The sequence below is a fragment of the Melospiza melodia genome, chromosome 4 (genome assembly GCF_035770615.1).
Source record: "Melospiza melodia melodia isolate bMelMel2 chromosome 4, bMelMel2.pri, whole genome shotgun sequence".
Taxonomy (NCBI): Eukaryota; Metazoa; Chordata; class Aves; order Passeriformes; family Passerellidae; genus Melospiza; species Melospiza melodia.
The window spans coordinates 23236448-23249643 of NC_086197.1; the positions used below are offsets into that span (position 1 = coordinate 23236448).

A 13196-nucleotide genomic window follows, 5' to 3' on the forward strand; every position below is an offset into this window, starting at 1 on the left:
ACGAAGCATTCCTGCATCTTAAGAAGAACTCTTTCTTGGACATTGGAATACGCTGCCCAGGCAGACGATGGAGTTATTCTTACACCTTGAGGTGTTGAAGGAAACAGCACAGGCACCGCTCAGTGCCACAGCCCGCTAACCCGACCACCTCCACACCCTCTCCGTGACTTCACCCCCTCGGCAGCCCCTGAAGGCCCCGCGGCCCCGCCCTGCGCAGCCGCGCTGCCCTCGCGGCCTCGCGCACGCGCCGCCCCGCCCCAGGAAGACACAAGATGGCGGCGGCGACGCGCGGGCTGCGGCTGCCAAGGGCAGGTGAGTGTCAGCCCCGCCGGGCCCCTCATGGGCCCGCTCTGCCCACCGCCCTCAGCCAGCTCGGCCCGCCCGCGTGGCTCTGCCCGGCCCGGGACACGCTCTGCCTCTGGCTCTGCGCGAGGGGAGCTCGCACTGCAGCGGCTGGAAAGGAGCTGCCTAGAATTTTTCCGGGGGCGCGGAAATGATCGTGTTTGTGCCTCCCTTCTCCTTAGGTAGCTGCGAATTGGAGCGCAGAGGGCTCGGGATGTAGCTGCGGGTGTCGCGCTGGGGCTGTCACTGCCCTGTAGCTAAAAGCTTGGGTTCCTTTTGCGGTTTCTTAGGTGACTGTGACCTTTGGGCCATGATCTATGGTAAAGTTCAGCTGCCAATATTATATTTAAAGCGTGTATTTGAGCATTTGATTCTGTTTAAACTGATTCTGCCCACAGTCTTAGATTAAGTAACATGGGAGATGGCAAACGGGTTTTGTTGGTAAAGGGCAGGGAGGAATTTAATATCCTTTTAATGGGAGCAGTGTGTTCTTTATTTACCCAGGTGGCTGTCAGACTGCTTTCCAGGACAAAATGAGAGATGTGTCTTTTTCCAGTTTGTGGGGTTGGGAGAGAATGGGGATAGACAAACTTTTGGGTAGAGAAAAAGGTGCTTTGGGTGCAACTGCAGATATTGGAGCTTTAATTCATAGAATGACAGAATTATTTGGATTGGAAGGGACTCTTAGGATCATCTAGTTCCAACCCCCTGCCATGGGCAGGGACACCGTCCACTATCTCAGGTTGCTCAGAGCCCCAGGATTGCTTCCTCTGCTATATTTTATATTTCTACTGACTATTCTTTACTTGCTTCACCTTAAACTCACAGTGAGCTTTACTTGCTCTTTAAGAACTGATAACCTTTGTTTGCTCCTTCCCTGTCTCAGTTTGGTCCTTAACTTTACCAGCAACTTCCCACGCCTGCTCCCCTCTGACCTCTCCAGATATATCTGAAACAAGTCCATAAAAAGCCTTGGCATGGGATATTAGAGAAAAAGATCTGTGATGAGAAAACCAATATAAGCTGTGAGTTAGCAGTGCTGGGTTCCAATGAATGTCCTCAAATCTCTCCTGTTGCGTGTTGCAGGCCATGGAATTTCTGTCCTGACTGCAGCACCGTCGGCATTGCAGCCGCACCGGCAGGTCCATCACGCCGTGATCCCTCATGGGAGGAGTGGCAGATCCTCTGTCAGTGGCATTGTGGCCACTGTCTTTGGAGCCACAGGTTTCCTGGGACGATACGTTGTCAACCGCTTAGGTAATGCTCACCAGGAGTGCTGATTAAAGAAACTACCCAAAAAAATGTTTAACTAAACCAATTGATCTCTAGGTTGCAGGTAGATGGAGAAGTTTCTGGCACTGTGGATCTTAAAAGTGTTTTGCAGTCTACCTGAGTTCCAGTATATGACAAGTAGTAAAAAGTGTTCTAATCAAGGAAATTTTGGAGCTTTGGAAGATTAAGGTCATTAAAAGAAGTCCTACCCCTCTGTAGAATGCAAATCTGAGGAAATCTACAGCATGTATTTGATTCTTCTGGTTTTAGCCTTATTAGGACATTTTACTAAAGGTTTGCAGGAGTTTGATTGGAATTCTTTAAAATTGCCCTTTTGAATTTAAATTTTGGAAAATAACCCATGCTGCTTTTTTCCCCTCCTTTTCATGCAGCTTACAAAATGTAAATATCCTTGTAAATGTTCCATTGTTTAGGTATTGTGCTCTGGTTATTGGACACACCATTTTTGGTTCGTTTGTTAATGAGCTTTGGCATTTTGTCTTACAGGCCTAAATATTAAGGAAAAAATCCTATTTAAGTATTTGAATTACGTAGGTTCAAGAAGAACCTTAGTTCTGTTCTACTTTTAGCTTTGCAGATATGCATTCAAAATACCTATGTCTAATTGTAGTGCTTTAATGCCAGGGGGAAAAGGGATTTTTGTTCATTCAGAAATTCATCTACTTAAAGGGATGTATTTGTTTGAAACTTTGGGGTTTTTGTGGCCCTTTAGGTCGCATTGGCTCTCAAGTCATCATCCCCTATCGCTGTGATCAGTATGACCTGATGTATCTGCGGCCCATGGGTGACCTGGGGCAGCTTCTCTTCATGGTGAGTCTGGCTTGAGATCAATCACAAAGCCCTGGCTGTGCAAGGCAGCCAGGTAATCCTTCTCAAAGACACAGCTCCAGCTGTTGTTTAGCCTCTAAATGGAAATGGTGTGAAAGAGCTTGCTTTGGTGATGCCTATTTACTCGTTATCTCATCTTTTCCCCATGTGATGCTCTGCTTGCAGGAGTGGGACTGTAGGGACAAAGAGTCCATCCGAAGAGCCGTGGAACACAGCAATGTGGTCATTAATCTTATTGGAAAGGAATGGGAAACAAAGTAATTTTCTTTTTCTTTCTTTTTTTATATGTGATAGATTTGTACCAGTTATTGTAGCCATGTTTTACAGCATGTGTGTGCAGTGATGATGCCATTGTTCTTGGCTTCTGGGAAAAGGCAACCCCAAGATTTTGCATATAAGATTTCTTTAAAAGGTTAACTCCAGTCCTGGTTGTGATCTGCTTTGGAAAAGTGCATTCTTTCCACAATTTTCCAGTGTACAGCTTTTGTTCTGTCAGAAAAATCAAATGTGCTATTGTCACATACCTAATGAATATTCCCTGAGTGCCTTCCTATAGATGACAGAGCCTCACCAATTTTTTATATTTATATTTACATTGACAATTTTATATGTAACTCATATTTACGTAATATTTGCATTTACATTATCACAGAAGTAAGATTTCATCCTGTCACTTGGACACAGAGATGAGTTGTGGCCTGCTAGAAAAAGCCATGATCAAGCAGGAATAGCTGATGGAGAGTTGGTTATTAAGTTGATCATTAAGATTATGACTAATAACTTCATTCATTGGTAGAATTTTGGCACAAACAATATTAGCTACAGAAGCATTCTTTGATAATAGTTTCTAAGAATAGTTTCTTTTTGAAATCCATTTAAAAATTCCCATATTTTAGGTTAAAAATACCTGTAACAGCCACCTTCAGAATGTGTGTGTGTTCATGCAATTATGTCCATTTTATTTAAAGCCTTGTGCAGAACTGCCAGACAAAAATTTAATAGGGAGATTTGCCCTTGTGTGGTGCATAATTTTTGCTCTGGTAGTAGACAGAAACAAACATAGATATCACTTTGATCTCTGATCACCTAATGCTTTTGTTGCCATTTTTTTTATGAACAGCCCTTTGATGTTCAAAATTTCTGGTCTTGTGTAAAAGGTGTGATTTATAGAAAAGACAGTTTATTTTATTGTTAAAAGGAAGTATGACAATAACAAAAAGTTTCATTCTGTTTAAAAATCCCCAAACCTTGTTCTCTGTGCAGTTTCAATGGATAGAAATGGACAATTCTTGGTCCATGTTTAAAACTTTTGGACATTACAGAACTTAACCACTGTGTGGCAGAAATGTTTTAATCACCTGTTTTGTGCATGTGGGTATCAGTGGTGGTGCCGAAACCCTGAGATTGAGTTCTCTGGTTTGTTAAACATGAGGTCAGAGTAACTGTTGTAATCATCCCAGAGCCTGTGAAAAACTTGTCCAGAAAGAAAAGTAAAATTAGATGGAGAGATCAGACAAAAAAAGCAAAGCCTACCATGAAATATTTTCTTCCTTGCTTTGTACTTGTGTCCAGGCTCCTCTGTGTGTACTATGTTGTTTGGAACTCCATGGTTACAGAAGGGATGTTGTTCTTGTGTGTTTCTAAATCTATTTTGGTGAGCAGAAAAGGAGTGATGGTTCCCAGGATCAGAGTAGTTATGGAAAGCTCAAAAATAACTTCGTATTTTTAAGCCTTTCTTTGGGCTCCAGTGGGATCTGAAGAGCTATGGGAGGATATAAGGACACAGAGGGAGGTGTTTGGCTAAGATGTTTGTTACCCAAAGCAAATGGTCAAGATGAGGAGTGCCTACAAGGACAATACAACAACATGAGAAGCCAATTATCTTTCTTGCAATTTGGGAATTGTTGGCAGTTCTGCATGGAGACAGAGCTTCTGTATTGATCTTGATGAGATACCAAACTGGTCGACAGTATAACCCTCTAATTTAGGCCCCTTGAATATCATACAGTAAGGGGAGGATTTCTTGCTTCTTCTGGAAGTCCCTTTCAGCTCTGAAATGGTTCTAAATGCTCTGAAAAATTGTTTTTCTATTTGCATGAGCACCTCTGTGTTCTCTGGTTTGTTTTTTCCTTCTTCTCCCCTGCCAAGCATCTACCCTGATTTGTGCTGCTCAGAAATTTCAAGCTTCTTTGTAGTGTAATTATGTGTGTCAAATCAAGGCAAATTTTGGACAGGATTTGTGAAAACATAGCCTTACTCGGAGTTCAAGATGCAGGAGAGCTTCTTTTAATAAAAATAACCTGTTTTCACTTTTACTGGGAGTTTTCTCTGTCACAGACAAGTGGACAAGAGGATTTTTCATACTGATTTAATCTTACCAGGTGAAAGGGCAGAGAAGCTAAAATTGAAGATTACAGTTGCAATTTCACTTTCCTCTAGTTTTTATTATATGAAGAGTCCATCATGAAGGGAAATTTTGTTTCTAGGACTGTCACTGTAGGTTTCTGATAATACATTCAAGTAATATGTAATAATTGCTTTTTGGCTGAGTGGCAGCCATTGTTGATTGCTCTTAAAGTAACGTTTGGGTCTTGCCTTGCTTTAGAAACTTCAAATTTGAAGATGAATTTGTAAATATTCCTCAAAGTATCGCACAGATAAGTAAGGAAGCTGGTGTGGAAAAATTCATTCATATTTCTCACCTGAATGCTAGCATGAAGAGTCCCTCCAAATACCTCAGGAACAAAGTAAGTCTGTACTCCACTTAAATGTATTTCCTGAGAACGTACTTTGTATTTGGTTTGGGTTTGGTTTTGATTTTTTTCCCCCCAGCTGGGGCTGTTTGAAGGGCATCAGTGTATGAATTTACTACATGCTGTTTTCTGCAGCTGAGAAATGTTTGGGCTTTCTGTGAGACCTTTATCTCAGTGCAGCATCTTGAGGATCAAATGGCTTGGATATAAATAATTTTTGTGCTACTGATGGCATAATTTCTTTCAGTTCTGCAGTCAGAGATGCTTTCTGTTATGAAAGGCATCCACTTCTGCTTGGTTCAGCATGGATGTAATGAATGTGTTTGTTTTAATTGATAGGCTGTTGGAGAGAAGACTGTGAGGGAACAATTTCCAGATGCTGTAATTCTGAAGCCCTCTGAGATGTTTGGTAGAGAGGACCGATTTCTCAATCATTATGCAAGTAGGTACTCTTGGAATAGTAAACCCATGTATGATTTGTGTAACTGCCTGTAGAGAAAAGAGAGAAAATAGGATTTGCTTCTGAAAAGCAGGTGTATTCAGTGTGTTCTTATCAGCAGTGTGTGGGATGTACAGCAGTATACTAAATTCTCACCTCTTGACAGAATTCTTTCTCAATCTAGTTAGATGTTGCTCTTTGTTTTTATTTTTGTAATGATTTTATTTTGGGGTGGGGGGTATGTACTGACCCACTCTATGGAAACAGCAAATGCAGCCCTCTCATTACTGTTAGTATGAAAACTAAATGTGTCTTGAGAAAAATGCTGCTGCAATTGGCTGGGAGTTCTTCCCAATCCTAGTTTTTTTAAAAGAGAAGTCAATTTTCAGATGAGATCCACACTCAGTGTGGTGTCAAATGTCCTGGTTATTCTGGTACTGAAAGGATTCCCAGATTTTCTCTTTTTTTCCATCAGACATGCGTTGGTTTGGCGGTGTCCCTCTTGTTTCTCTGGGCAAAAAAACAGTGAAGCAACCAGTCTATGTAAGTTTTCCATGAAATCCCAATCCCAAATCCTTGGTGGGTGGATGTGTAGGTCTGTAAACTGCCTCTGAAAGAAGAGTGTGTGCATGTATTCCTGTTTTCTCTTGGTAACTTGTCAGAATTTGTTCCTTGCAGGTGGTTGATGTAGCAAAGGCAATTATTAATGCAATTAAGAATCCTGATGCAAAAGGAAAAACATATGCCTTGGCTGGGTAAGTCACTTTTTCTGATTCTAATTAACTGTAGTACATCTTTTTAGTGTCATTTTTTGGCATGCTGCGCAGTACATTTTATTTCTCCATCCATGCACACAGTTTGAGCTGCCATAAATTCCACCTCCTTTTTGGGAGGAAAAATGGCTCAAGCTCTTACTTGTGAGTACTTTGAAAATCCTAATCTGGGCCCCAGTGCATTTCATGTGATATATGTGCACACAAAGAAGTAGGCAGCTTGGGAAACATGCTAGACAATATGGATTTGGGGAAAATTCTGGTAAAGCTCTGTGGAAACCACCTGGAATTAGAATGGCTCAGAGGCAGTGGATGTACAGTTGGAGACTGGATTTACAGGTTGCCCTGAGAAGCTGTGGCTGCCCCATCCCTGGAAGAGTTCAAGGGCAGGTTAGATGGGGCTCTGAGCAGCCTGGCATAGTGGAAGGTGGGGATAGGATGAGATGATTTTAAGGTCCCTTTCAATCCAAAATATTTTATGGCTCTCTGATCTCTTGGAACTTTTCTGGAGAACATGCCAGTTGAAGGCTCAGTTTTCATGCTTGCAATCTTAGACCTTGGCATCTGCGAGATCCTGTGTTTATCAAACTGCTCAGCAGTGTGCTCTTGTGGTGTCGTGGAGCTTTTCAGAATGTTTTGGAATGGCAGCAAATTGCCTGGAAGGCAAGGGAGATACCTGACAGCTCAGTCTGAGCACATATAGACAGCCTAAAATGCCAAGGCAGGATCTGAACAAGAAAGGAATGGGAATTCCCAGTAGTTTGTGTTACTCTTAGGCAAGTGGATGGAAGACTGACTGCTTCATTCTCGTCTTGAGAGAGGGGAATGCATTTTTTGGAGAGTTCATCTTGCTTTTAAATAGAACAAAATAATCTTAGTCAAGTAAAGGCAAGTGAATCAATTTCCCTGCAGCCATTTCCTACCAAAGATGGAATGTCTTGTTAATAAAGCATCCTTAATTCTCCATGTGATTTCTGGCTTCCAAGTGGGCTTGAACAAACTCCTCTCACGGTGATGGAAGTCTTGGAGTTCAGAATTGGAGTCAGCATGGAAGGAGGCACATTCAGGTGTGCTTTCATAGCACACAGAAACACTTCATCCAGTGTGGTTGTGGTGGGTTAGCCTTGGCCAGCAGCCAAATGCCCACTGTTCCTTTCTGCTGAATCCTTTCCATGCTTTTCCCCAGCTCCAGGATGGGCCTTTCCAAAGGGTGCAGTCCTCCAGGATAAACCTCCTCCCCGTGAGCCACAGGGGAATCTCTGCAGGCAAATTATTTGGATTGAAGAAACAGACTTTTTGTAGCCTTGGGGGTGGAGGGTTTAAAATTGTTTTTCTCTCTGGTGCTAATATTGCAGTGTAGCTGACTGAGGTGTGATGTTTGCTGCATTCCCTTCCAGCCCTCACCGGTACCTGCTGTACGACATGGTCGAGTACATTTACGCTGTTGCCCACCACCCCTTCATTCCCTACCCGCTGCCACGGCCTCTCTACCAGTAAGTGGGACCCTAATTCAATAAGCTCTTGGCAGCACAGAAGCATAAATAGTTGTTGCATGGGTGACTTACTCGGCCCAGTTGTTATTAAAGTGGTGGGGCTGCAGAAGTTGATTTTCCTGAGGTACTTGTTAGCCAGTTTTGAGCCTTCAGCTCCAGGACAGGCCTGCATTTGAGGAGCTGGTATGTGAAATGCATGCTTATAGTGAACTTAACATGGCTGTTCATTCCAGAGTCATTTCTCCCTGACATGTAGGGACAGGGTGAGAGGACATAGCCTCAAGCTGCACCAGGGGATGCTCAGGTTGGACATCAGGAAGAATTTCTTCACAAGAAAGGGTGGTTGAACATTGGAATGGCTTCCCAGGGAGATGTTGAAGAAACAACTGGACATGGCACTCAGTGATCTGGTCTGGTTGATAAGGTGGTGATCAGCAAAAGTTCGACTTGATCATCCTGGAGGTCTTCTCCTACCTAAGTCATTCTGTGATTGAATGGCTTTGCTGAGCCAAGAAGTAGCAAAAGGTCCTAATTCAATAAAATCAGTAGCAAACCAAATGATTTTCAACAATACCACAGGGAAAATCTCTGTGTGTATGTTGCTGACTGCAGGCTCTGACAGATTTTTTTGCACAATCTTAAGGATCTGCTACTGAACCTGGGCCTGGTCCTTAGGGAATAATCACATCTTTTTGAAGAGCTACCCCAAACAATAAATGCCATTTCAGCAGTTGCCCTCAGCACAATGGGGCTGTGTTATTTTTTGGCATACTGGTCCTCCTTGTTTTTAGTACAATGCAAATTAAGAAGCTTAATCAGTCACCAGAGTTAGAACCCTCACAGCAGTATGACTCAGCATTGGATCCATGGAAGCACTGATGGATAACACTGAGAACATCCTAAACTATTGTGGCTGTTCCTCTATTGGCTGTAAGAGGGACCAGGGACATGGCTCTGGTGACACAGAGCAGCTTGTTGGAAAGGTGACATGTGAGTGCTTCTTAGTTTCATTCACATCTGCTGCAGTCCATGTTATTCTTTTTTATTTATGGGCTAAACTAAGTGATAGTTCATATTTTTGAGAAAAGAATGCACCTAAAAGGCAGATGAGCTTGGTTGTGTTTATGTGCACTAATTCAGTAACACCCTAATCTGCCAGGTGAACACTGGAGCAAGTCCTACCTATTCAGTGAGAGATTCTGCTGTTGGTCCCGAGACACTGAGCAAGAACTGTAGCATTATTTTCTTTTCCCTGTCAGATTTCCTTTCTTTCAAGGGAAACTTCATTTCTGAAAACTGTGGATACCCCAGTCCTCACCCTTTTTGTAGATTGCTCCAGATTCCACCAGCTTGTTTGTGTTGCTGATAACTCATTTAATTGTCAGCAAGTGTGTTTTCTCCTAGAGGCATTGAATCCAACGTCACGACAAATTGGATTGCTGCCTACACTGGCAGGGAACAGAGTTTGAATGAAAGGCAGGGGCAAGACTCAGCCCTCTGCTGTGTGGGGAATTGGATGGGGGATTTACTTTCCCTACCCACTAATGCTCATATTAACTTTTAGAGATCTGCTTCTCCATTCCATCCAAAGTAAAACAATACAAGATCCAGTAATTCAGGAACAGTTAATTACCAGAAACACAACTAAGAACTTAGTGACTGGCACATCTAGTGCTATAGTGAACTCAGTGCTTGCAAGAACAGCTTCAGAACAAGCTCTTGTTCACCATCTATTAAGTCTGAAATAATTTTTACTGGATTTCTCTATCTGGATAAATGACTGCACTTTTGCAATATTTCTTCTGTTCACAGTTTAGTTGCAAGATTCTTTGAGATGAATCCGTTTGAACCATGGTTGACACGGGACAAGGTGGATCGGGTAAGTGTGGGACCAGCCAAAAATCCCTCTTGGGAAATGCTTCATTGCGCATTTTTAACTCACACTTGAATTTTGCTTTCCCCAAAACCACATGGAATTGAAAAAAGTGGAGGTTGGATGAGCAAAGTGAGGGGGGGCAGTGCTCCCCACTCTTAGTCAGTTTAGGTACCTCTAGATGCACTAAAATCACTTCCATCATCCAGGGAATGGTGTTTTTAATAACTGAAGTTGAACTGACACCCTGCACACATTCCAAAATCTCGCTTAACATTCAAGTGTGTTTTCTGGGAGAATGCTGCCACTTCATGTTTATTCCTGACTTCTCAGAATGTTTCACTGGAGATGGAGAAATAAGTTGCAAAAAACCAACTGCAAGCAAAGAAAAAGTAGGAATTGGCAAGTATTAGTGTCAAAATTTGGCATATGTGTAGGCTAGCAAAGATAGTCATGTATATTCCCTAAACTTTCTGCTTTCTGAATTATAGAGTGACTCTCCCACCTGTTTTGCAGCATTCGAATTTCAATATATTTTCTTATAACACAGTATCAGTTGCCTACTTCACCTGATTGTCCCCCAGGATATAATTGTAACATCTCCAAAAACCTTTCTTCCACTGCCTTTGTAGTTTCTTCCATTACATTTCATAAAATAAGCCTGCACCAAATCACTAAAACTGCTGCAAGTCAGCTGTAGTATAGGTAGTGTAAGAGGAAGTTTCTCAGTGTCATTTCTGGGTCTGATTGTTCCTCTTTCCAAGCTTTTCTTCCTTAAATAATCTGTTCAATATTAGATGTGTTTCTTTCAAGGAACACCAGCATAAGAGAAATCTCTGTTTTCTATGGGTTGCATGTATGGTAATAGAATCAGCTGTTTGTACAGAGCCATGTTCTAAACCATAAACAGAGCAAAACCATCTACCGGAGGTGATAATTCAACACATCATTTTCTTGACAAATCAAAATATCCATAATTGGAGTTCAAGTATAGCCTTGGAGTTCCGTTTAGTTTTGCTGTTGCAATGCAGTAACCTCCCTGATAAGGTATGGAGAATAAAGGAAGGCACTTCCTGCATGGTATTTATTCCTGAATTAAAGCCCGAAGGACTTCTTGCTGGATGCAGAATACCTGTACCTCCTGTTGGAAGTCTTGGTACTCAAGACCTTGTGTAATTATGCCACAATTCTGTTTGAATCTTTCTTCTTCCTCTACTTCTTTTGGCAGGAGAATAATTGCATTGGGTGTAAAGCTGTTCATTTCAAGTGAATGATCTTTTTTTTTTTTTCTTACCCTCCCCATTCTTGTTGAAGTTTCACACAACAGACATGACATTTCCTGACCTTCCTGGTTTTGAAGAGCTGGGAATCGAACCAACCCCCCTGGAACAAAAGGCCATTGAAGTCCTGCGCCGTCACCGCAGGTTCCGCTGGTTGGACGCTGAGCTGGAGGAAGCAAAGCCAAAAACACAACCCATGTAACAGCTGGCAAGGGGGATACTTAAAGCTTCTTAAACTGCCTTTGGATGACCCAACTTCTTTGGAGAACTGTGTACATACTGAGTAAAATGTATTAATCATGTAAACTGTATTTCACCAGTGTTGTCTTTTCAGTTAAGGGGGTACTGTCACTGCAATGTGGATTTTTTCTCTGCCACAGAAGCAAATAATATGGTTCCTTAGCTGGTGAGCATTGTAATGTTTTGAACTGTTGGGACTAGAGGGATTATGCTGTAACACTTGTCCCTTTTTCCCTTGGCTCTCAAAGCAAATGTATCACTGAGCTTTAGGTGCTCAAATAGTTTCAAGAGTGTTGCAGTTCGGGACTAGGTCATCCAGAACATGCCCTTTCCAGTAGGAATTGCTGGGAATGCTGCCTGTTCAGACTACGAGATCTCAGACAAAGCCCTGGTTTTAAGTTTTTGACTCTTCTGAACTTGGTTTTCTGCACTGAACATGGCTCTTAAAGAAAGCATCAGCTTCCTTTCAGGGAGTTGCAGAGAGCTACAAAGTCACTGAGCCTCCTTTTCTCCAGGTTAAACACCCCCAGCTCCCTCAGCTGAGTGCTGTAGCCAGAGAACAGGATCTCTCGCTCTTTCTGTATTGCCAAAGTACAGTGAAACTCCTGGACAAAGTGTTTCTCAGATTTCAAGAGCTTCCACATCAAAACTGCTGCTGCTAATGTTTACTCTGAGAAAGAGGTGGGCTTTTGTGAGTTTTTTGATCCTGCTTTTGAAGGAGGTATTAAATTTGGCTCTCTCATGGATTGTTTATTTCTCTTTTGATAACATAAGTTCAAAAGCTAGGGCAAACTGGAAGTGAAGTGCATATTAGTAATTTGAGCATAAACTTATTATTTTTGACTGCCAGCTTTTCTCTATCAGACCCTAACTCTGTAGTCTTATTAGCACTCATTTGCTAAGTGTGGCCCCGATCTTGATTTATTGCATGTTGCTCACATCCTGCTGTGAAAGCACTCATGTTCCTGAGCTGCTTCAGAAGAGTATAGAGAGATGCAATTATCACATAGCCCTGCACAGCTAACAAGCAGTTTCCATTTTCAGATAGCAAAGTGCTGCAGGAAAAGCTGGCAAAGGCAGTGTTGGAATGGGAGGTGCCAGTTCTGGAAATGTTTACTGTGGTGCAGTGATTTATTTTTCCTGCTCCCCTCATTCAAAGCACAGCTTTTCCAGTTGCACCACTGAGCTCTCCTACAGGGTCTTAATTCAGGCAGCCATTAGAGAGTGGGAAAGGGGTGAATATCCATGAGAAATTTACTTGAAGCAGCTGTTCCACATCGAGATTATGGGTAAAGTGGAGCATCACACCACAATACTTTGCCTTGCACAGCACTTCCCCTTCCCACCTTGCAGAAACTATGCAGTGATTTCTCCTAAGTTAGCTTTCTGTAGCAATTCCTTTATTTTGTAATACAGCCCTGAGTACAGAATTACTGTAATCCCTAGAATTGCTAAGGTTGGAAAAGACCTCCAAAATTGTTGAGTCCAATCTTGGGTTACCACCTTGACAATTAGACCAGAGCACTGAGTGCCACACCCTATGGTTTCTTGAACACTTTCAGGGATGGGGATTCCACAGTGTACCTGGGCAGCCCCTTCCAATGCCTGAGCAGCTTTTCCATGAAGAAATTCCTGCTGATGTCCAGCCTCCTTTGGCACAGCTTGAGGCTGTTTCCTATTATTCTGTCTCTTCCTATTGGGAGCAGAGCCTGACCCTCACCTGGCTGCACCCTCCTGCCAGGGAGTTGTCGAGAGCCAGAGGGTCCTCTGAGCCTTTTCTTCTCCAGGCTGAGAAATGCTGAAGGGTTTCTCCAGTTGCTTAGAGGGCAGATTTTAATGACTGAGAGGAGCATTCATGCTGGCAGTAATTATTCTGTAGTTA

The 13196-nt window shown here is 42.5% G+C and overlaps 1 protein-coding gene across 1 annotated transcript; it reads left to right on the forward strand.

Annotated features, from left to right (window-relative positions):
- The first annotated feature begins 232 nt into the window (after positions 1–232).
- NDUFA9 (NADH:ubiquinone oxidoreductase subunit A9) lies at positions 233–11380 on the forward strand. Its single transcript, XM_063154280.1, has 11 exons — positions 233–312; positions 1429–1599; positions 2348–2445; positions 2629–2720; positions 5069–5210; positions 5556–5658; positions 6131–6198; positions 6334–6410; positions 7826–7921; positions 9734–9800; positions 11109–11380. Exons 1-11 carry the CDS (start codon positions 273–275, stop codon positions 11274–11276), a joined length of 1122 nt encoding a protein of 373 aa, XP_063010350.1. The 5' UTR covers positions 233–272; the 3' UTR covers positions 11277–11380.
- Positions 11381–13196: the final 1816 nt, after the last annotated feature.

Coding starts and splice junctions, on each gene's coding strand:
- NDUFA9 (XM_063154280.1), top strand. CDS start 273: ATGGCGGCGGCGACGCGCGGGCTGCGGCTGCCAAGGGCAG. Junction 2,721..5,068: donor GGAAAGGAATGGGAAACAAA/GTAATTTTCTTT, acceptor GCCTTGCTTTAG/AAACTTCAAATTTGAAGATG. Junction 9,801..11,108: donor CACGGGACAAGGTGGATCGG/GTAAGTGTGGGA, acceptor TTCTTGTTGAAG/TTTCACACAACAGACATGAC.